General features: G+C 39.1%; 1 protein-coding gene across 13 annotated transcripts in view; it reads left to right on the top strand.

Annotated features, from left to right (window-relative positions):
* The first annotated feature begins 948 nt into the window (after positions 1–948).
* The window catches only part of stxbp5l (syntaxin binding protein 5L), a 117,656-nt gene continuing 94,565 nt past the window's right edge, over positions 949–24,039 (top strand). For 11 of the 13 annotated variants that reach the window (XM_088414345.1, XM_088414343.1, XM_088414340.1 and 8 more), the window contains exons 1-2: positions 949–1,677; positions 20,001–20,098. In XM_088414345.1, coding sequence (XP_088270471.1) covers positions 1,507–1,677; positions 20,001–20,098 — 269 coding nt within the window. In that variant the 5' untranslated portion in view covers positions 949–1,506. The remainder of the gene's footprint in view (positions 1,678–20,000; positions 20,099–24,039) is intronic. The other 2 variants (XM_088414335.1, XM_088414333.1) reach the window with 2 other exon arrangements.

Here is a 24,039-nt window from a genome sequence, read left to right as displayed (position 1 = left end):
TGTATTTGAAACAGGAAGTGCCCCTTTGGGTAATCTTAAGGTGAATTAGAAAGTACCTGGAAAAAAAGACAAAAATTGTATTATAGAATTTACGAGCATGTAAACTAAATTGGTATGGGGTGGGGGGTCCAAGCGTGATGTGTTAATATTTGTGCTACACTCACATTTCCTAACATCTACGACGCCTTGCCAGTACACTATAAAATATTAAACTCCAGTAAAAAGAGGCTTAAACGTCAGGCTGTGGGCTTTGCGGATCTCAAATACAGCCACTGAACTGAATATGTAACCTAGTTCTCCTCTAAAGAAAACATTTTCAGCTTTAATTGTGTTCTGCCTTTATAAATGTAAATGTGGAAGGGAAATCAGATTTTTCATTACACATGACTGATACATTATGCGCTATAAGATGCACCTAAAAGCCCTCAATTTTCTCAAAAGATGACATAATCCGAAGCGCCTTATAACATTTGGTGCATAAACCTCAAGTTTTCATTTTCGGGATGAAATAAATAACTTAAAAGCCGTGTAAATCCCTACTTGCAAATTTTTACCTCACCCTTAACACCCTGTTTAAAAATTTTTCCAGTCCTTGAGGCCGGTATGCTGCCTATTTTCAATCCTCCTCTCTCAAACACACCTCGTTCAAGTGATTAGGATCAATGAGCTCTCGTAGAGCTTGCTGATGAGCTGATATTTTGAATCGGGTGTTTTCGGGAGAGAAAAACCTGGAAAAATCGCAGGATACCGGGCCTGGAGTACTGGAATTTGCCACTTGTGTTCTAGTGCGTTAACCCCTTGTCAAAAATAGCAGCAGCAAGCGAGGTTTTCCTGTTAAAATTGCCATTAGCGATTGGAGAGCGGAAGGGAGATAGAGCTGGAGAGCGAGTGCAAGACAGAGGCAGAGAGCGGAGGGGGAGGGGCCAACCAGGCTTGGCGAGTGCTTTCAGCACCGTGGACAGCTTCAGCGTCTCTGCGTTCGTATGGGCTGAAGCGACGAGCGATCGCATCCATCCACGAACTCACGCCTCGCGTACTTGTCTCTGTGGAATGTGAGGACCCCTGTCGCCCCCGCATCGTTAAAAGTGCGTCTGCGCGTGTGTGTGTTTTTTGTTTTTCTTTCTTTCTTTGAAAGAAGTGGACCCTGCCTGCAAGTTGTTTTTGCCTTCGCCTCGCGTCGGAGCATGGCTGCGCGTCTCCGTGTCTGCTGCTGATGAGTGGGATGTTCCTCCGTGCAGCGTGGATCCTACTTTAGGATCTTAAAGAAGCGGTGTGAAGTTTGGGCTATAGGCGAGCCGCATCTGCAGCAGCAAGAACGGCGGTGAGTGGTCCAGACGCATTCCGCAGCCAGGATGAGGTTCCTGTGTGACTTTTTGAATTGCACTTAAAGACAGAGGAGGAGAAAAGCGGGCTGCGCAGCCTGACACACACCTTCTCGTCGTGCATCCGCAGAGAGCCTCGTTCCACACTTTGCCCCAACATTAGCGTAAAACAAAGAGATCGGAAATGAAGAAGTTTCGGAAGGTCTTGGACGGGTTGACCACCTCCTCTCCAGGTGGCGGAACTATGGCATCGCCGTCGTGCGGCAGCGCCGCCGGGACCCCCACCGCGGCACCCACCCCCAAAGAGATCGACGTGCAGGAGACGCTCGTGTCGGAAAACTTTCAGCTGTGTAAGGTGGGTGCATGACTAAGCTCTGCTTACCCCCCGCCCTCTTTATTTACATCACCGTGTTGACATCCTCCGGTCCCTTCTACGCTAAAAAATGTTGTCATTCGGTGCTTCGGTGAAAGTTGCCCTGAACACAAAGAAATGCTTGCGACCTCTTTTTGCTAAATTGTCTTTCCTTGTACACGGGCGCACATGTGGGCGCAGTTTTGGGAAGCTCCCACCAGTGCGTGTGCGTAGCCGCTCATGTGAGGTGAATAGCAGCCTGGGTGTTGCATCAGAAAGCACACATAAAATGGTGAGGAGGCGATGACATAACTGGTGTCCCTGCCTTGCATACAAAGTGCACACAAGAGGGATCCTGCAGTACTGTCCTCATAGTTGATGTGCTTTTCACTGGGGGGGTGGGGGGACTGGTGCTTATGTGCGTGCTGGGGTTATACACTAGGTGTATTTATAGCACGATGCATTTCGGGGCTGTCTGCAGTGATTATTCCTTGCGTTGAATTTTGGCGAGCCATGTGAATAATTCATTGAGAATCCGGCAAGAGAATGTGGGTTGTTTGCGGTGCTGTATTTTGGAGTGGAGGGAGGAGTGGGAGTTTGTCTTTTTATTCCTACAAAGGGATTGGAGGCGGAGGAGGAGGCGGCGGGCGATTCACGAGAAAAGGATGCTACCGCAGAGCACCCTCAACTCGCGGGCTCGCAGACAGACTGGGAGGAGAAAGTGCTGGAAAACCAGAGGCGGGATTGTCCAGTCCCATGCCGGAAGCTGCGCCTTCTCACTGAGTGCTTTCATGCACTGTTGATATTAAATACAGTGAATTGATTGAAGCTCTCGCGTGAAAAGCACAAGTGCATCCAATTCCGACTCGGAGGTGTGTGCGGATGTGCGAGAGGAAAATTGAATCCTTGCCTCCGTGATCCATTTGCCGCCTCACGCAGAGTTCAAAGGGTGATGGACAGGTTGTAAGTCGGGCTCATGTGTCGTATTATCACAATTTGTCCTCAGACGTGTATCTGTTTTTATCATCCCCCCTATATGTGAACTTTAGCCTCCTCGTGCCCAATAAAACACAAAATGAATACAGATATTGAGACATTTATGTTCACTTTTGTGTCCATTCTGTCACGGTAAGACAGCAAAGTTAACCGCATCCCACCCAAATATATGAGACGTCATTGCAAAGGACAGGATGTCTTCTACTGAGGGTAGGGTAGCTCTAATTTGACTCTAATGAGTCTAAACATATAGACGCAAAAATATTTTCCCCTACAGTGGACACAAACGAATAGGCTGGGTCTCTGGGAAATATCCAGTAGAACGCCGGTATCCTACGGGTTTTCTGATTTTCTCTCCTTAACAGTCTAATTCTAATTATTAGAATCATTTTATAGCTCCTGCAGAGCTTACTGAAACCTAATTATTTGAATCAGATGTGTCGTGGAGAGAAAACCTGAAGACACGCATGATACCGGCCCTCGAGGACTGAAGTTGACACCTATGCTTATAACCAAAATTATTAATAGTAGTGGTAACTGGCTTTTTATGTGCTCTATTTTCACTCCGCCCACCTCCAGCTTTTTTACATTTTTTAGTAGCCCTGTGTGTACTTTTTAATATTTTTTTTACTTCATATTGCGGGCCACTGTTAAATGAATGGTGGGCCACAAATGACCCCCGGTCCATAGGTTTGACTCCAATTGTCTTAATGTAATGAAAGATTGTGTGACAACTGAAGTGTTAGGGTTTGTACTGTCTTAAAAAACAACAGCATAAAGGCAACACGGGTGTAATGTGGATGTAATATATTGACTTTCTCATGGTGACGTCAGTGCAAGCGCTGTAGTGTATTTGTTTGTGTGTAGGAGTTTTTCCTGGCTAACTTCTCAAAGTTAGTCATGACTGGTGTCCTCACCGTTGCAGTGTGGGAAGTTGCCATAACTCCTTTTGTCTGGATCCCGTTTCACGTGTTTTCATTTCAAAGCAGGCGCGATGGAAATTGTGGTTGCAGAAGTGCTGGCCGAAGCTTTTTATTGAACATCTCCTCGGACTGAGTGAAATCAAGGGAGAAATTTGAGGTAGCAGGTGGCTAAGCGGCTCATTGAATCTTTCCTCTCTTTTATCACACGGAAAGGCTAAGAGAAGATGTGCTGGGAATCACTCATAAGTTTTTCTTCTTGGTTATTTGACAGGAGTAAGGTTAAAAAGATATGTATGTATATATACAGTATATATATATATATATATATATATATATATATATATATATATATATATATTATATATATATATATATATATATATGATATAAAATAAGCCCATGTATTGGCCGCGTACTGATATTTAAATCTTGCCACTTGCCTATCTAATTGTGATTGAACATTTGTCGTTGTGGATTTGTTTTGTTTTGGGGAGACGCACTTGGCCCTAGCCCTCGATTTGATCAGCGTGCATCTGCTGTGTAATTCCCACCAAATTTCTGTTATAACAACCAAAGCAAGCAACAAACGATACCTCTTAGAAATAGCACTCTCGGTTTGGGTTTCACCCAACAGCTTTCTCAAATTGACCCACTAATATCTTCCCATAATAGGCTATAATGTGTTACATTAGCATGAAACATGAACAGTACCGTTGCAGTATCCAGGTTATGCAGAGGTGAAACACTGGAAAAAAAAATTGGAGCACAAACAAGATGCTTTTAAAGTAAAAGAAGCACATGGCCCACACAGGAGCAAAAGCCTTTCTTTGCTTACTCTACTCTTGCAAGAGTTGACACAAGCAAGTATGATGAGAGCATGTGGCTGCAATGTCAGCACACAGCCAGAGCAAACAGGACCAAAAAGGGAACAATGCGTGCTCCAAAAATCTGCCACAGATGGGAGAACATAAAAAAAAAAAAAAAGTAACTCTTATCACAGTCTGTTTGGAAATCATCTAGAAACGTATTATGGCAGTGGTGTTAAAAATACGGCCCGCGGGCCTGAACAGCCCTCACGAAGTGTTTTATGATTAATAGTAATGTTATTCTTCACTGATCAAAAGTCATGTCCTGCTTGTACTATTTAACAGTATTAAACGAGAATAATAAATCTGAAATTGTTAATAAATCTGAAGTTGTTGTTTTGAAATGATGTAAATATATAACATGATTTTATTGGTTTGGCCCACTTCGGAATAGATTTTCCTCTATGCGGCCCGCAAGCTAAAACGAGTTTTTATGGTGTGATGTTTAATAGTTTCCAAATACATTTACTAACATTATATTTTCATTTACCTTCCACCATTCTCAGAGTACAAAGTGACCTCGCTTATAAGTCGCCCACCCCCCCACCTTTTTTTTTTTACTCCAATTTGGGGGAATTTTACAAGATCATGATTATAAGCCTGTTATTAAAATGATGAAATAACGGCACTCCTACATCATTTATCGAGTATCATATTTTTGCGGTCAGAGAGGGGTGAAAACGAGACAAGTTCGAGGAAATGTACGTGTGCAAGTAGGCGCAAATGCTTAAACTATTGTTGGTAAAATAAAAATAAAAAGCTGAATGTTAATTTGTGAAAAAAGCCCAATAGCTTCTTCCATTTAACTCCCATCTATGTTACTCTTCCATGAGTAGTCATCTTCAGACTCGTCCAATTTTGTTTGAAATGGAGGTCTTCGGAAATTATATGCTGATCATCTTACTTGGGATATTCTTTACCCAAGTGACGATTGTTTTGAGAACAGAGCATGGAGGTTTGCAGTTAGCTGTTACCTCCCCAAGCCGTCTTTTCCTTTTCATAATGCAACAAAGTCCATCAAACAAAGAGTCGCGCAGCCTTGTTGTTGATAACAAATAGGCAAATTAGGCAATTAGAGGGTGCATTTTTTCAATGTTTTGTGAAAACACTCCAAAATGTATACATAATATCTTGAATTATATATTCATATATATATAACCATTTTAAGCCCTTGTAAATGACATATTATTACTTATTTCACCAATGAATGCTATTCAAACACAGATATGTGGAAAAAAATGTCTGTTTTGAGTTATGCGGAGGGAGGTTGAAAATGAGGAAAAAATCTCGACGTACTCAGAGAAATACGCTACTACATTTACTATTAAATCTACTACATAAACACAGTTTTTAGTGTTGGTTTTGTCAGACATGTTAAGGGCCTGAAGGATGGTTAAAAAATAACTTGCGCCCCAATAAAGAGGCCACTTGACACACATGCATTATCACACGTGTTTGAGTGCTAAGTGCTTAATATTGCAGGATCTAGAGCTTGTTAAAATGTCCACCCCTGGGACATCTTGGGGCCATTTCCATTTATAATATCCTTAAAAGAATTATTAATATCAAAATGAGATTTGAGATGACCCTTCACACCAGCAAACTCACGACGAATGAAAGAAATCCTTTCCGTGCCAATTAGGATAATCGGATACGACAGTTTTAAAAGGAAAATGTAATTACTTTTTAATTTCGTACTTTTATTTTCCAGGTAGTTCCCTGCTGATGATTAATTTGATTTTAATTAGATTCAACTTATTTAACATCATCTTTGAAATGTGAACGAACAGGTTCAACACCTGGAGTTGATAATTGAAGAAAGTAAAAATAGCTTACATCAAGAAATATATTGTTATTTTTGTGTATGAAGGAAAAATGCCTTGCGGAGCAAAAATTCTTAAGAAAAGAACACTTATTTCAAAATTGTAAATCTCGCTTTTTTCAGGATTTCTTTGCTTAAAACATTCGTTTTTTTTCTCATAACAAGATGAAAGAATGATTTTGGATTGTCTTCAGTTTCAGACCAAGACCATTGCTCTTAATTTAGGAAATAATAGCAGAAACAAATTCTTATTATTAGAATGGACTTAAACATCGGCATTGGTTTAACCATTTAGAATTATTTAGTTAAAGAATATTTTTGGGGATGTCTTATTTTAAAATGACAGATTTGCATGGAAATATTTTCGGCAAAAATGTTCAAATTTATGACAAATTAAAAAAAATGCATCTAGGAAAAGTTTGCTTGGATCTCGCAAATTTCTGATATTTTTAAATTATGAGAAAATATCGTTCACATTTTGCTTACATCTACACTTAAATTCTTTTTTTTAGCTACATTTTGAAGCATTTATAGAGAAGATTTTTTAAAATAAGGATTATTTCCTTACATTTTACCATATATTTAGAACTATTTGCTTAAATTTGATTTGCAACTTACTCAAATGAAGAATTTCCGACTTGTTTTTGCACTCAGATTTTTCTTAAAAACATCAGGATAAAAGTCTTGAATTAGGTTTTCTAATTAAGAAAACAATTCTTACCCATAGGCAGATTTTTTTTTTTTTTTTTTTTTAATTGGTTGCTGATAGAAACCCTGTTCACCTCACACATTCTTCCTAAAATATCTTCACTCAAGTGTCCTGCATCCTCAATATCTTCTTTTTTGGGTGCAAGCTTATTCATCACTTCCTGGTTGGTGCAGTACTTAGCAATGATAACATCAGTTCAATGAACAACATTATTTCTTCTTTCTCCTTTTTATCGGCATGCATTTTTATGATCTGCTTGAGTTACTGTGCTAAGTAGTGCTGCTCGATATGAGTCTAATAGCTCTGTCATATTGATGATAGTTGCAGGGTGCAATGACTTGACGCTTTTTGTCTGTATTCACAGTTTTACAAGGAAATGAAAGCTGAAACTGCATGAAAGACTTTATTGTTTTTCAAAGTCATCGACATTAGCAGGGTTAGTTCTTATGTGGTAACCTGGCTTCGCATGAAGAGTTATAACAGCTCACTTTGCTTTAACGTTAAATTGAAGACATTGTGCCGAGCAGCATGTACCATTTTCCCGTCGTGAGGAATTTTTGTTAATGAGCATATGAAATGAAGTGAGGCACTGCCAATTTGGAGTAAACATTTTTGAACATATTGAATGAGTGTTTTCGAATGTACTTGCAGAGATGAAAAGATAAAAACTTAGGATTTTTCCCATAATGTCATGGGGCATGGGTGATTTTCATTTGGTATTTTTTTTCCATAGTACCACGGGTATTCACATGCTAAGTTTTTTTTGTTAAACATCTAGCCTACAATATATCCCTATGTTAATACATTAAGTACCGTATTTCTCCGAGCACAAGCCAACCTCGCTTATAAGTCGACCCTCCTGTTTTTGTGTGTGTGTGTTTTTTTTTTTTTTGGCTTAAATTCAAGTGAAATTTTACAAAAATGTGAGTCTACGTCGTAGATCAGGGGTTCTTAATTTTTTTGGAGTCAGGGACCCCTTTTAGGAAGCAAGCTAGTTCCTTAAAAAGATTCTGGAATTTTTTTTTTAAACATTAGGCTTACTTTGTCCTTTTTACTGCACAATTTTCAGGACTCCAAATTTTTCTGTCGGGACCCATAGCTTTGTAGTATTGTGAGTCCTGGGGACCCAACTGTTTCCAGAGGTAAAATGAGCATTGATTATGTTTACAGTGCATGATGTCCATTGCACATTTTTCCCATAATGCCACAACGTATTGATTTTCACATGTGCATACCATATGCCGTTGTGGAAAAAAAATGCTTCTTTTTTAGCATTTATCAACAAGTACATTCAAACATATTTGCAAATACCTTTGCACATATTTGTCGGAATTATTCGTCCGTACTCCGCTTAAGCAACTCCATAGTTGCTCCTTGCCAACAGGCAATGATTAGAAGTAGTGATCAATATAAAAACACTTAGAAAGCAGATGATCTAGACGTGGCCCGATAGAGAGTTGAGGACTATAAGTTCTCTGAAATAAACGCCTGACAGGTTGAGGCTGCTCCATTCCCTTCTGTTGATCGTTTAATTCTTTGTCTGACATCACCTCGGTGCGTTTGCAGCAATACTGCAGACTATCAATGGGTGTGATGACTCAGTATGATGGACTTCCAACTTGTCTCACATTACCATGTGTCAGAGGCCTCGAGGGCTTTCTCGAGTAAGAAGGAGGTGATGTCAGGCTAAAATGGAAAGCTGAGGAATAAAAAAAACACCGTGACAGAGAATCGATGCTTGACGTTCACTCGGAGCGTGGGACTCTGCGGCAAAGGCGAACGCGGCTTGGCCACCCGCAGCCGGCTTAATCGGGCGGGGTCATGGGCGTTTGCTGCAAAAGGAGTCCTGAGTGATGCCAGCATGTGCAGTCTCAGCAACAGACTCTCATTCCCTTAAGTAAACTTCCGCAATCGCTCTCTCAAAAATGGATCTCCTGGCACGGCAGGAGAGAACTCTCCTGGCGGGATCAAGGAAAAGTACCCCGCTCCTTGTTGCACACAGCAAAACACTCGAAGAATATGCTCAAAAATTATGCTCATGACTGAATGGTTATTTATGAGCAGACCTTTTTTTTCTTTGCCGTTAAATGGTGCCACCTAAATGTACATGGATTCTTCCTGTTGGGCAGTGCTTCTCAATCCTTTTTTGCAAAGTGCCCCCCTCCCCTTAAATAAGATCATTATCTGTAAAAATTCTTCAGTACACTTTACACTCAGTATATGTAATATAAAGAAAACTTTCAATAAATGTTAACTTGCGGGCTTGCGCGCACATACACACACACACACACACACACACACATATATAATATATATATATATATATATATATATATATGTATATATATATATATAAATCATTTTTGATCAACTGAACTGTTTGTTGCTGGAAAAAAAAGCTCAATTAATAAATAATGTAATTTGACCTGGGATATTAACACAGGCGTACCAACATCTTAAACATTTTAACCTGAAGAAAAAAGTATAAAACATTGTGCTTGTCCCAAATCACACTCATTCATAAAAAAAAACAAACAAACAGAAGGACTGCTATAGAGAATCTATTCTGATCAAATGTATCTCTTTATTTTCAAGTGTTGGCTAGGGTGAGAGGTTCCGGGTTCATGTATTGTCTGTGTGTTTTAATGTTCTCCATGTGCTTGCGTGTGTTTTCTGTAGCTCATTCATTAGCAGTCCAACAAAGATGGATCTTAACATATATAGCCATCAATGGCAGTGAATGAGTTGGGTTCTTGACCACTTTCTAAAAGAACATCCATCTTTAGTTTAAACAAATACTTCAAGTCGTCAATAAGAGTTAATGGGAGTGTGTATGGGTTCGATAGTATGTGCCCTGCGGTTGAGCTGCTGACCAGTGGAGAGTTGACCCCGCCTGCTGGAGTTAGGCTCCAGCTCACCCGGACCCTAAATGAGGACAAGCACAATAGAAAATGAATGGAAAATGTGGGTTATAATACTATAAGTAGCATACCATCTGTCATCACCGTTGCACGCACACATCAACTACTTTAGTGCTCCATGATATTAACGAAGCAGTCAGGGACGACAGAACAAAGAGAGAATATTGTCGAAGCTGCACTAAAAAGTGACTTCATCAGGCTGTGCACTTTTATACAGCAGACAGATTTTGAAGGCAGGGCAAAGTTTACTGGCACTTCTTTGACAGCTGCCGTGTGTCAGGGATGGAAGAGCTTCTTTTTCTTCAGGGAATTCCATACATTATTACTTTTCTACTTCATGGGCTCTTGGACTGAAAGCAGGCAACTCCACTCAACCATGGCCTCTATATATTTCTTACTTTTTAGAGGGAATGTTAACCTAAAACTTCTTTTATTTTTAAGCATAAAATGTTCAATGTGGCCCATTAGTCTTAATATTGAGTTTGCGGAATATGAATTAAGCAGCAAAACCCACGTGTTTTAACCCTTCTGTTGAGTTTGTTCGCGAGGAAAAGTAATAATGTGCCAATAATGTCAACACTGAAATTCTGATTGTTAGAATATTGCCCCAACACAACAGTAACATGCCTGTTTGCGCTTACTAGTGGACAGTGCCCCTGGTGGCGAGTAAAACAGTGGGCCAAACTCAAACTCAAAATTTGGATAGCGTCCTCTTCAGTGTCAATTTGTTTAACTGGAGATTGCCCACTTAAAAAAAAAAAAGGAAAATAATTACAGATAAGCTGCTCTGGGATGTAAGCCACAGGATTCAAAGAGTGACAAAAAAGTAGCAACTCATAGTCCAAAAATTTATTGGAAGGTTGAATGCGCTTCCAGTTATTTTTTACGGTATTATGATAATAAACGATTTAAATAAGATACTTTTCTGTGTTCTCTAACTGGAGCACTAATAATTGAATCAGATGGAAATATCATAACTCTCACATGATACTCTACATTTTAGTAGTATTCCTGTGTGTGAACAAGGATGAACTCAGATGTTAGTTCAGTCTGCTTGCTTCTTTTATTGAAAATAAAAAAAATTGACAACCTCAGCTAACACTCTTAGCTGTAACAGGCACTGGGTGCTAACAGCTAACTGACATCCACCCTTTAGTTCATCCTGTTATGGTAATTATTGTAAGTAAGAATACGGCTAATTAAAAATAGAAAAAAAGGTACATCCGCGCGTCAAAACAGGCCTCACGTGGTTGACGGATCAATACTCCTCGAATGGTGTCGAAAAGAAAAAAAAATCTCTTTTGAAGTTACCATTCATAGGATGCGCTCATACTTTTTGGCGCTCATACTTTTTCATTTTTGGAGAAAAAAAGTACGACTCTCAAGTCCTTGTGATGCAGCATGGTAATTGTTTGCACCTTGTTTGAAAGGTAGATGAATGCGATGGATAGTAACCGGCAATGCGCATGCGTATACATACGGTAGGCGCTGTTGAGAAGTGAAACGGCCTGTGCCGGATTTTGCGTGGGCTTCCAAAATTCTCCGTCCACTCAGTCTGTAGGCCGCTTGCCTCACCTCATGTTGTGCAAATATAATCAGCTGAGCTTTTCCAACAGCCTCTCATTGCACTCCAGTGCACTCTCTTCAACAGATCAAGCCAGGCAACGCTGTCTCTTCTCTGGCCACGCTTGATTAAGCGCCACATTAATACGCAGTCATTTTTCGTGACGTGTGGCTTCTACTGAGTGTAAATTCTTGTGTATGAGGTTGTATATCTATGCGAAAATGAGCGGGCTTTGTTTGGGATGCTTTGTTCCTAGCTATGGTGTCGTTGTTGTTCAAGGACATGCCCACGAATCTAGTGATTTATTTATAAGAATGATGAGCAGACAAACACGTGCAGAATGGTAAATCCATGCATGATGCATGGAATTATTATTCAGATTTCATAAAGGTGGCAGTGTTTATATTAACACTCAATCCCAACATTATTTTAACATTCAATCTCAAAGGTGATTTTGACATTCAGGTTCAAATTCAGGTCCTTATTATGATTGTTTTGTTTTTATATAAGTATTATGAAATAAGTACGAAACCAATCGATTATTAAAGGTATTTACAAATACGAAGGTAATCAATCACTATTGGTGAAAAATACTAAACTAATGAATCAATGTAGGTCGTGAAGTAATCCAGTAATGGATTACATTCGGTAATAAAGTACTAAAGGAATTACATTAGGTAATAAAGTACCAAAGTAGGTGAGATTATTTTGATTAATTATACGATTTTGAGGTGATTGACCACTTTAGGTACTTAAGCACAAAAGAAATGAATTTATTAGTACTTTACTGAAGTAATTGATTTTCCTATAGTTTTATATATATATTTTATATATATATATACTAGTCATATAGTTATTGATCACCTTCGTCAGGGATTTCTTAAGTATTTTATTTCATTGATTGCTATCATATTTTAAACAGTGAATCTATCTGTCTGTCTGTCTATCTGTGTATGTATATACATACACACACACACACACACACACATATATATATATATATATATATATATATATATATATATATATATATATATATATATATATATATATATATATATATATATTTGTGAATGTTATGCTTGTATGCTGAGCTCTAGGCAGAACATGTTTTCTAGAAAGCATGGAAAGAAGTGGAAGAGCAGTGAAAATCTCTCTACAGTACTTCAATGGCATAAGACGAAAATCATGATTGCCACTAATGGACATTTGCCAAAGCACCATTCCACACAGCTTCTTAGAGGTTTTTTTTTTTACCAGCATTTTTTTCATATTTTGAGATTGTATCTCAAGTGCTAGTTTTGTGATTATTTTTTTCTACAAAGAAAGCATGAATGCATTTTGGGACCACTGATTTAATTCAGTGCACATTTCAAAACAAGCAAAGTGTTTTTTTGCTGTTACTGTCGTTAAAACCTGGCCTTTTGAATCCTGATGTTTCCGATTTTTTTTGAGTCATTTATTCATGACTGTTGTGCTTGCATATGTCCGCATTGAATGACTGGCGACCAGTCCAGTGTGTAGTCTATATTTCGTGTGAAATGAGCTGGGATGAGCTCCAGCATGCTGAGAGTACATGTGGGATAAAAATGGATGATGGAAAAGTACTTAATAATGTATTTTAGAAAATGTGCATTCAAAGTAGGTTATGCAGCCTGGTGATTTAATACGGTACAGTATGTTGTGTTTATTTTTTTCTCCTTATTGTCTTTTTTTCATCAGGGTAAGTTAAAACACTAAGCAGCCGACATAATTCAATCATGGTGTTTAGTTTCTGTTGCAAATCAGCTCCATGAAGCCCCAGTGTAAAGTCACAACAATCTCCTCCTCCTCCATCCTTTTTTTTTTTTTATTGGCGAGTGAACGCACGCTTTTATCTGAGAAAACAGATGCCTAACCTTTTCACTTGACCTAAAAGGTTTGCCTAGTTAAATGTTGCTAGACAGTGTGCAAAATTGTATCTGTGGGGTAGGCATATCTTTTATGCAAAAGAAGAAAGAGCACATTATGGACCAAATGTATGTAAGCATATGTAAATGTGTGCTGAATACCTCTGACAAAACCTTTTCTATAAACACAAGCTTGATATGGGCAAGATTTTCAACTTGTAAACCTGTCTTGGAATGGATGCGTAGAAGGATTTTTGGTTGTCCTGTTTTCATGTGGCTTTCAGCGTGTAGTGGAGGGGAAATCATTGCAAAACGCTGGTGGTTTTTTTTTTTGTCTGTTTTATATACCGTCTGTACAAAAGTAATAACTACATTTGTATAGTGCTTTTTTTCAACACACAAACAAAGAGACAAATGAGAAAAATCCGCCACAGCTAGCCAGCTACTAGCTGCCGTTGGCTAGCTTGAAGTCAGTACTGCTCCCTCTAGTGGCAGGGATTGAGAAATAATATTATTGTTTCATTTTCGCTCTCAGTTTTCTAATCTGTACCCTCAGTTTACTAATATGTTCCCTTAATTTATTATCCTGTAGGCAACATCGCTCCTGTACCTTTTTTTATCATGTTTCATCATCGTGCTAAATTGAGAGAATAGATTAGTAAACTGAAGGTACAGTTTAGTGAAATTAGGACACATTAAATAGATCAAACGTTTTTGAATACAACCTACATACTTTGCCATTTTTAGCAATTGAAATTGATGGCTGAAATACATTGGATTAGTAGCTAATGTCTTACTCCAATGTCAACAATGTGTAGTATTTGCTTCTTCACTTGTTCTTTAAATGCAGCATGGAGAGGCTCTTTTAAATTTATGTTTGGTTTCCATCCTCTGAGCTCTCATGTTACACACTTATCCTTGCTGGTACTCTTGAGTGTGTGTGCATTCGTGTGCTCTGCAGGAGGAAATTCTTTATCAGCCTCAGCATCAGGGAGGAACATAATGCTTTCAGCAAAATAAACACAATAAGCGTTATTTTTGGCATAACGAGAACACAGCAATGACATACTTTTTCCGATTTTCTCGATGATGCGGCTGGATTAATCTGTAAATTGTGCACAGAGCCCTGTTAAAAAAAAGTAAACTAATCTGTTGTTTGGCATGGTGCTAGAAATTGTGCTTGGAAATAGTTTTGCCTTAAGGGACACTTTAAAAAAAAAAAAAAAATCCAAAATACTTGGATGTCAAAATGTTGCCAGTCAGGTTAATATCCTTTATTATTTTTGCTAATGTAAGCACACATTTTGGAATCAAACAATGTTCCCATTAAGGTCAACTCTGCTCCTTTTAGTCTATTATACCAATTGGAAATTGTTGACATTTGAAAATGGCATGAATGTCATTTTTCAAGCAAGCTCTCTGTGAGCTAATCGCGCGCAATATTTGTCGCTTTAGCCGCTCGCCGTACAATCGGCTGCCAGTAGGAGACATGGGCGCTGGTTTCTATTTATAGAATCAGAGGTCTAGACCATCTCTGCAGTTCAACACTGTTTGGAGAATGAGGGATTGAACGGCGGGTGGCGTGAGGTGCTTTAGGTCTTCGAGCTGTAGGATTTACATGTCAAGCTATCGTATAGAAAAGCAGAAGTCTGCGCTTAGAGGTTGTGTGGACGTGGAGAGGAGCAAACAAAGCAAAAGAGTGAAAGGGGGGGGCGGGATCAGGATGCGGGGAAGAGTTGATGTCATGCAGCCTCTGGCAGTCGTAACGCTGGTCCTTTGTTGCAGGTCAGCGGCTGGAGCGTTTCAAAATGCGCGTCTTGGCTTGCACACGTGCATCACATTGCATTAAGGGCCTGCTTTTGCGTTTTCTTTTCCGTTGTGCCTGTGCCGGAAATGTATATGGTGATCAATATATATGATGGGTGGCAGCCCGTTTTGAAAATATATTGAATGTTCATTGAGGGGCAACCAGCAAGTGTTTTTTTTCCGAGGCAAACGCACAGGGCCTTGATGCAACCGCGTAAAGATGGAAGGATCGATCTGTGTTTGAAAATACTGACGCGCTGGAAGATAGTGAAGGAAAACAGCTTTATAGCGTCAGCCTTGCAATATGTACGAGCCGCTCTCAGAATCATCAGAGGAAATGCGCCTCTCATACACTCCTCCAATCTTGTATGTATATGTGGAGGTGGCTGGTCTGTATCCCGGCAACAGTGCACTCGAGTGGGGTCAGAGCACCTAACAGGGTCTGGTGGAAGCTCCCAGAGGATAAATGTGTGCGTTTGTATACGTGTGTATCTCGGATGTCTACATGAGGTGCTTGTGCCTGTGTGTGCGTGGCGCTTTGTTTTGAATGTGCCAGCGCCGATGACGAACACTCGTGACAAGGGATTCTTGACAACCAAAAACACATTAAGATATCGATATATTCTAATTCTATACTGTGTCCCCTTTACAATGATAGGTAGTACATGGAGGTGCTTTAGAATTTTCATTGCGTTACAGCAATTGGAACGTCAAGGAGAAAGTTTCTGCAGATCAGCAAATTCAAATTCAATTCAAAAATCAACATTCTTTATATATTTAAAATAAATGATATTGGTTTGACTTTAGGCCTGCAACACACCAAACAACTTGGTCGAAAACAACATAGAGAGGACCCAGTGGCTGTATTATTATAATTTTTTTTAACTGAATTACAAAAATATGGCATTATTGACAACTAAAAGGGGTTTAAGAGGCTATAAAAAAGTGTGTGGGTATTTTGAGAGCACATCAGCAGTCATTACTTCCAATGACAGAGAATCTCAACTCCATGCTTAACTTTATAGTAATGTATTGTTTTCATATTATAAAATAATGTATATGCAATAAAGTGTACAATAAAATACAATGAAATCTTAAAATCCAGATTTTTTTTCTTTTTCTGGACCCTCATGAACATTGATTGGTTGTTTCATTTGCGACATGAAAACATCATTTACTGCCCTGTCAGATTTTGAATATCAATTAAAATATTAGTCAACATTCAGCCATTTGTGAGATTTACGTACTCGTATTTGCCAAACCCTGCACTCTGGGTAACAGTTATTTTTTCTGATTTTGCATGTTCTACATGCTCCGGCCTCCTTCCATATTCCAAAACAAATATATTAGTTTTCGTGAAGACTTTAGACTATAGGCTTTACCTATACGCGTTAACATGAATGCGAGCTGTTTGTCTCCATGTGCCTTGCAACTGGCTGGTGATCAATCCAGGGTGTGCAGCTGGGATTGGCTCCAGCTCACCCCCAATGCTAATTAGAATTGTATAAAATAGATGGATGGACACAAATACTTTAATTATGCCCATGTAGAGTGGTACAAAGAGTAGCGTTTGTTTTGTACAGGAATTTACTGTTCCAGGCAGGCATAAAAACAGAACACATTCACGCCGGCGTAAACAGTCCTCATATTGCGTTCTGTGTTGTTTCTTTTTTTTCCCCCTGCTATCTATTTGGATCACTGCTGAGTGAATTCATCGTGTTTGTCCACAGACGCTCATATTATCCTTCCAAATTCATGTCTGTGCATGCTTAATTAAAGCTCAAAGGCCTGGGAGATGAGACAGAGCAGAGGGGTTACACAACTTCGGCAGTTATACGCAAACAAACAACCTCTACTTTTGTTCGCTGGATTAAAAAAAAAAAACAACAACAACAACAATTTTTAGCATCAGGCACATTATAATAGTTTTATTTGGCTTTGCACTTTGAACACCACTTCTACACCGGTAATGTCCATGCTTCCACATCCGAGTGGAGTAGATTACTGTAAGTGAGGCCAAACAGGGAAATGACTAATGGTAGACAACTGCAGTGCATACCGTATTTTCTACTACTGTATACCACTACTGCATAAGGTGCACCGGATTATAAGGTGCACCTTCACGGAATGGCCTAATTTAAAACTGTTTTCATATGTAGGGCGCACCGCATTATAAGGCACCTAGAATAGAAGCCACAGTAGTGGCTGGGGTTGCGTTATGCAACCACTAGATGGAGCTACGCTAAAGGGAATATAGACAAAACAAACAACAAGTCAGTCAAACTTTTCATAAGTGAACTTTTTATCAACCAACATATTTAATTTGACAAGTATATTTGTTACTTTTCAGCCATACTGAAGTTTATTTAATTTTATAATTATAATTATAATATAATTGTAATTATAATTATAATTATAATATATATAATATAATATATATAATTATAATTATAATTATAATTATAATTATTTATTGCAAATTACCCACTTCCTCATCGCAAAATGGGTCAATTTTTCACAAACAGGTTCCTGACAAACATTTAATGACTATCTATCTATCTATCTATCTATCTATCTATCTATCTATCTATCTATCTATCTATCTATATATATATATATATATATATATATATATATATATATATATATATATATATATATATATATATATATATATAAACACTGTTCTGTTTCAATGCCAAGATGACTCAAAAGTAATTTTAATTCAATTGAATATTAAACTTAATATATTAAACTTAAATATTAAATATTAAACTTAAAAATATTTGAATCCAATTACGACCAAAAACATAAAATATATTGTTTTCTTGATTTAAAAACTCTCTCTGGATATATTTGATAAAATGGTGCTTTCTTTTAGAAAAGCAAACACATTTTGTCCCCCGATAAATTGCTTCAAATTTGGAGTACAGATTGTAAATCAAAAATGTCAAACAGGGCGCTTTTAAAATATGTAATAATGTAAAATATACGTTTATAACTGAAATTCAAAAGCAAAAATTTACATGAGAATTAAGTTAATTTTTCTGTGGTTGATGCACTGTACAAGGCGCACTTGATTATAAGACGCACTCTCAGGTTTTGAGAAAATTGAAGGCTAATAGGTGCACCTTATCGTATGGAATATACGGCACAAATAATTTCTCTGAATAATGGAAAAAAAAGAGGTCTTTTACCTTAACTCGGTAGCCTGTTAACATTCACTAACCATATTTACTTTTTTTTCCTGATCATATCTTGAGCTCCAATTTTTGGAGGATAGCTGACCTTGTCAACTTGTTTTTTTACCATTTGAAATTCAAACAGAATTCAGCTCATCAAAATTCTTCTTCATTGTCACTGTTGTCTTCTTAATTATGTGCATATACAAGGAGTGGTGTGCAAGAAGGTCTGTGCGGAATTACTGCACCCCCTTGAGAAATACTTGTTTTTAAATTAAAGTTTTCTTGTGTGTTTGATGATGTGAATATAATCAAAGTGTGGATGGTTCAATTTTTCACGATCAGCATATACATTTGACGCAAACATTTCATGTCCAATTTCAGGATTGAGCGGGAAAGTAATTGCGTTTAATAGAAATCCCATTTGAAAAATATGAGAATCCCATTCCATTCTGTTCCTCATTAGGCTCACGGGTGAGCTAAAGCCTATCCCAGTCGACTTTAAGCAAGAAGCAAAGTAGAGACGTAAGATGCAAGTAGAGACAAACGTCATTTCTCGCTCATGTTCATAACATTAGACAATTAATAGTCTTCATTGATTCTACACTCTAAAACAGTCAAAAAGAACTCAAATTGGATTAGAAAGGAGCTGCTGCAACATTTTGGGTAATTCATTCACTATGCCATCCATGTCTGATTTATTAAAGTAAGAGATACCACTACAAATGTGTCCTAATTGTGTTTTATCCAGAAACTCCACAAGAGAGTCTGTGTTGCAAATGACAAAGGCATACAATAAGTTGCTTCATGTTCCAATTAATTGGCTCTCAATTTGAAAATTAAGATGTATTTTTCCTGACACAGCATTAAAAGAAACATAGATATAGAGCTGGTAATTCCTGCACAAACCCTATTAAAATCTCATGTACCCCCTGAAGCAGAGGTGTCAAACTCCAGTCCTCGAGAGACGGTATCCTGCATGTTTTTGAGCCCTCTTGCTCAAATGCACCTGATTTAAATCATCAAAGGGAATTTTCAAGCTTCTGTAGCACTTGCTAACAAACTAATCATTTGAATCAGGTGTGTTGGGGGGAGTGAACCGGAAAACATGCAGGATACCGGCCCTCGAGGACTGGTGTTCGGCAACTATGCCCCAACGCTGTGGTTCTTTGCACTAGTTAAGGGGTACTCGGCTGAAAAGATATTTCACAGGGGGTACATCACGGAAAAAAGGTTGAGAACAACTGCTCTAAAGTGTCTTCATGTACCCCTCCAGGTGCACATTCGCCGCAAAATGACATCATCCTACCTTAGCGACTTCAAGGCTTAGACAGCAGTTACAGTATTTCACCTTGTTATGAAATAATGGATTTACTAGAATTTAAAATAATCTAACGCCGCACACACTTGAGCACTCACGCTCACACTTTCAGACATGCAAGGGAGTGAAAACACTTTATGGGCTATTATTGGCAATGGCATACAACCGGCGGCCATTCATTCATAGTTTGCCATTGAATTAAATGTCAGCGATTTTTCCAAATGAACTTTTTTGAAAGGCTTCGCTTGAACTAATAACTCAACAGTAGAATGTCAGAGGAAACGGAAGAAAGCCTTGTTGAAAATCACCCATTGTTTTGTGTTGCAGACGGTGCGCCATGGCTTCCCCTACCAACCCACTGCTTTGGCCTTTGACCCCGTGCAGAAGATTCTGGCCATCGGCTCCAGATCAGGTGGTGTTCGGATGTATCCTTTCATTTGCTCACCCTCACCTCTGCACTGAGACAAGCCAGCCAACTGTATGTATATGAATAATGGCAAAGAAACACACACAGTGGACACCTGATCTCATTCATATATATATATATATATATATATATATATATATATATATATATATATATATATATATATATATATATATATATTTTTTTTTTGGGGGGGGGGCATATCTGTCATTTCAATATCTGAGAATTTGTTTTTGCCACATATTTTTGATGATGGCTCAGTTGAACAGTGGTTAGCATGTTTCAAGGTTCAGGGACTGGTTATCCTGTGAGGAGTTTGCATGCTCTCCCCATGCCCATGTGGGTTCTCTCCGGGCACTCCGGCAATTGAACACTCTAAATTGTCCCTAGGTGTGATTGGGTGAGTGAATGCTTGTTGCTTTCTCTGTGTCCTGCTGGAAACCAGTTCAGGGTGTCCCCCACCAACATCCCAAAGTCAGCTGGGATAGGCACCAGCAAGCCTGCGACCGGCATGAGGATAAGCGTCTCTCGATAATGGATGGAGGGATATAGCTTTTATCATTATCTTAGCCAAGGGTAAGAACAGGGCTTGTTTTGTCCCACGAAATCTTGCAGAGATGAGCGTCATGGGCTGAGGAAGAAGCCATTTGGTTTTGTCCCGATAATAATCAATGATCCTTCAAGGGGAAATTCAATTTACACTCTGTTGTATATTTTTGTGGCACAGCACAGAGGGAAGCAGATCACACACATACGGGCTTGCTGTGTGAGATGTCTGAGATTGAGGTGGTGCACGAAATGACTGTGACAACGTGAGTTTCAGGGGGAGCGGTTCAGTACCTTGCTTAAGAGCACCTTGGCAGAAGTCGCTCGGTGTGTGTCTATCCTGTTTTTTAGTTTTGATTCGTTTTTGTTATTCTTCTCACTTAATATTGAGTAGTTTCTTGACAAATGTGGCAAATTCAGTATCTGTATTAATACCATTTGTATGATAAGAATCTTTTCGTGCATTTCTATGTTGTTTTCGAACATAGATTTTCAAGTAAGCTGTGACATTTTCTTTTGGACCACAGAATATTATTACGATAAAGTTAGCTTAGAAAGAACAGTTGTAATCCAAGAATGGACTCTGATAGCTGCTGTGTTATCACCTACTGTGGCTGTCTGTATATCTGCCCCCTGGAAGTACGTCTTTTTTTTTTTCGCATAACGCAGCTCATTTGGCTTAAGTTGAGGTTATTTTCACTTGAGCATTTGAAACGCATTACACTGAACGAATTGTAAGAATGCAGGCCATTTCACTGGATTATAGCTGTCTGTGAATGCACCTCAACAGAAAAGCAAATTGCCCTTAAAGGAGACATATTAAGCCCCCACCCTCCCACACTTCAAAACAGTTCCCAGGTCCTCATGTCCATGCCTCATGTCTATCAAAAACAATGCCGTTTTCATTTCTTTTACAGTCCTTTAAAAGCAAGAGCCTTTGGGTTGGTGCGGTAATGTGTCATGCAAATAAGCCACCGCTCACCCCGCTCACTGCAAACGTAGCTTTGGGTTACCAAGGACAAAATGGTTTTCCGAACGTACGTTGACGCACAACCAATTATTTAGTTGTCAATTAGTATGTCTGTCATTGCCAAACACAAATTCAATGCACTGATCCAAATTAGGATGAGGCATGTCTATGCGCTACTCAGTCACATTCTCGTTGAACTCTATTCGATGTCTAGTCAACACCTTCCTGTATAAAACAAAACATATGATACCTATACTGAGCATGTATCAAGAATCCCCTCTGAGGTACTATAAATAGATGCAACTCTAGAGTAGTGATTCCCAACAGCTGTGCCGCAGCGCAATAATGTGCCATGAGAGATCATCAGGTGTGCTGTGGGAAATTTTCCAATTTCACATTATTGGTCTGAAGGTTATCATTCATTTATGTGCCTTTGTTTTTCTGTCAATGACAGTCACGTATAGTGACAGGCATAACAATTTCTTGGAGACAGATTGCAGAAGGGACACTTATAGATGTCATGTTCTGTTGGGATTTGTTGTTTTTGTTGTTGTGGGTTTATATTGGCGGTTTCTGTTCTTTTCTGTTTTTGCGTCTGTTCCCCTTGTCAGTGTCTCGTCAGTGTCATGTGTCCACCTGTCCTTGTTACCTGCCCGCCTCGTGTGTTGACCTATCAGCTCCCTCTGCCAATTGTTCCTGTCCAGCTGTTTCATGTTGTCTCATTAGTTGTGAGTATATTTATTTTCCAGCCTACTTTCGTATTGGGTTATTGTCATTCTGGCTACGTGTCTCTGCATTTATATTTCCATGTTTCACTACCGGTTACTCATAGTCATTATGTTCCGGTGATGTCTCAAGTTTTTGGGCTTAGTTCTGGATTTTGTTTTGTACTTTTACGGATATTTCAGTCTCAGTCTTATGGAGCACAGCCCGCCTGTCTGCCTCCCTTCTCCTGGGTCCTTCCCCGCCATGCCACATTATAAAATTGTGTTTTCTTTCACAAAAACTTGCATTTTTTCGGCCTTGTACCCATATAAATTGTTTCAAAGTTGGGGCACATATAGCTTTTCAAAATTTCAAAATTTCAAACAGGGTGTTATTAAAATTAGAATTGTGAAAAATACATTTACAACTGAAATGCAGAGGTAAAAAAACAAAAAATCAAGAATTTACATGGTGTTTAATTTATTTTACTGTTTTTTTGTCCCTCCAAAATGTATTCGATTATATACATTATACATAATATGATCGATGCGTAAGGCGTAAAAGTCTGCTTGGTGCACCTCATAGTGAGGAAAATACGGGGAATTAATGAAGAAAAACGTCAAGGGGTAAAAATCTTCGATATAGCTAGTGCAGAAAAGAAACATGAAACATTGCTGTAGCGCGTCTTAATGCAGTGGCCTCCTCATCTTCCTTTCCACCCTGTCATTTCACATTGCACAGCTGTCATGTCGCAGGCTCACAACTGTCCCTCCAACAGCCCACGCCTTGGGTCACCCGGTCACAGGGAAAAGAGATGGCGTGTCAGTGGGACCTAGGTAGGAAATTACGCTCTCATAAATACACAGTGTTCCGAGCATCCCCGTCGGGAACCCGAGGCAGAGGCAGCAAACAATTATCGATGCTGCAGTTGTTGCGCTGCTGGTCCTGCTGGGTTACAAGATGAACAGACAAAGAGAAATTGGAGGGGGAAAGAAAATACACGGAAAGGCTAAAATGAGAGCTAGAATGTTTGAACATTTGTGAGGGTGAACTGTAGAGTGGGAGAATTAAAGGTGGATAAAGATGCGGCTGATGAAAAGCTATTACGTGATAAGCTCAGCCAAATGAAGCAACGCGATCCCCTTTGTAGCATTTCGCAATGGTGCCATCTCTTCCCTTGAAATTCCACCGCTTGGCTGTGAAGTGAAACAGAGATTGCGGCTGGATGGAAGCCCTTGAGTGACTTAGCATTTGTATTGACATGCTGCACACATCTCGCCGTGCTCTCACGAGGGCCCGATTCTCTTTCGCCGTACCCGCACTTTCTGCTGTACTGTTTTTTTTTTTTTTTGCCTCGCCCCCCTATTGCCTTTAACTCCACTTGATTTCAGCTTGCATTTATTACATTCACGCTTCTTCTGTCCTTCACATCCTTACTCCCTCCTGTGTCCACCTGTCATCGTCATCCTATTTATTTCTGCAATGCAGCAAAAGGGGGCGATCTGACACTAATAGCAACCATATTTGAATGACTATAGAAGTCCAATTACTTAGCGAAATTGTTGCTAAAAAGTAAAGCATTGGGTTTTATTAAAATGTGCTGATTAATCATAGAAAATGACTAACATCCCAGGCAGCAAAGAGGGTTAGAGGTTGGCCCAATCGCCTCATTTGCATACAGGGCTCAAGATTTTACCGTAGTTCAACAAATGTAGGAC

The sequence above is a fragment of the Hippichthys cyanospilos genome, chromosome 5, assembly GCF_059441005.1.
Source record: "Hippichthys cyanospilos isolate Australia breed blue-spotted pipefish chromosome 5, RoL_Hcya_1.0, whole genome shotgun sequence".
NCBI classification, from domain to species: domain Eukaryota; kingdom Metazoa; phylum Chordata; class Actinopteri; order Syngnathiformes; family Syngnathidae; genus Hippichthys; species Hippichthys cyanospilos.
Note: the sequence above shows the minus strand (reverse complement) of the source record. Positions and strands in the feature narration are given on the sequence as shown.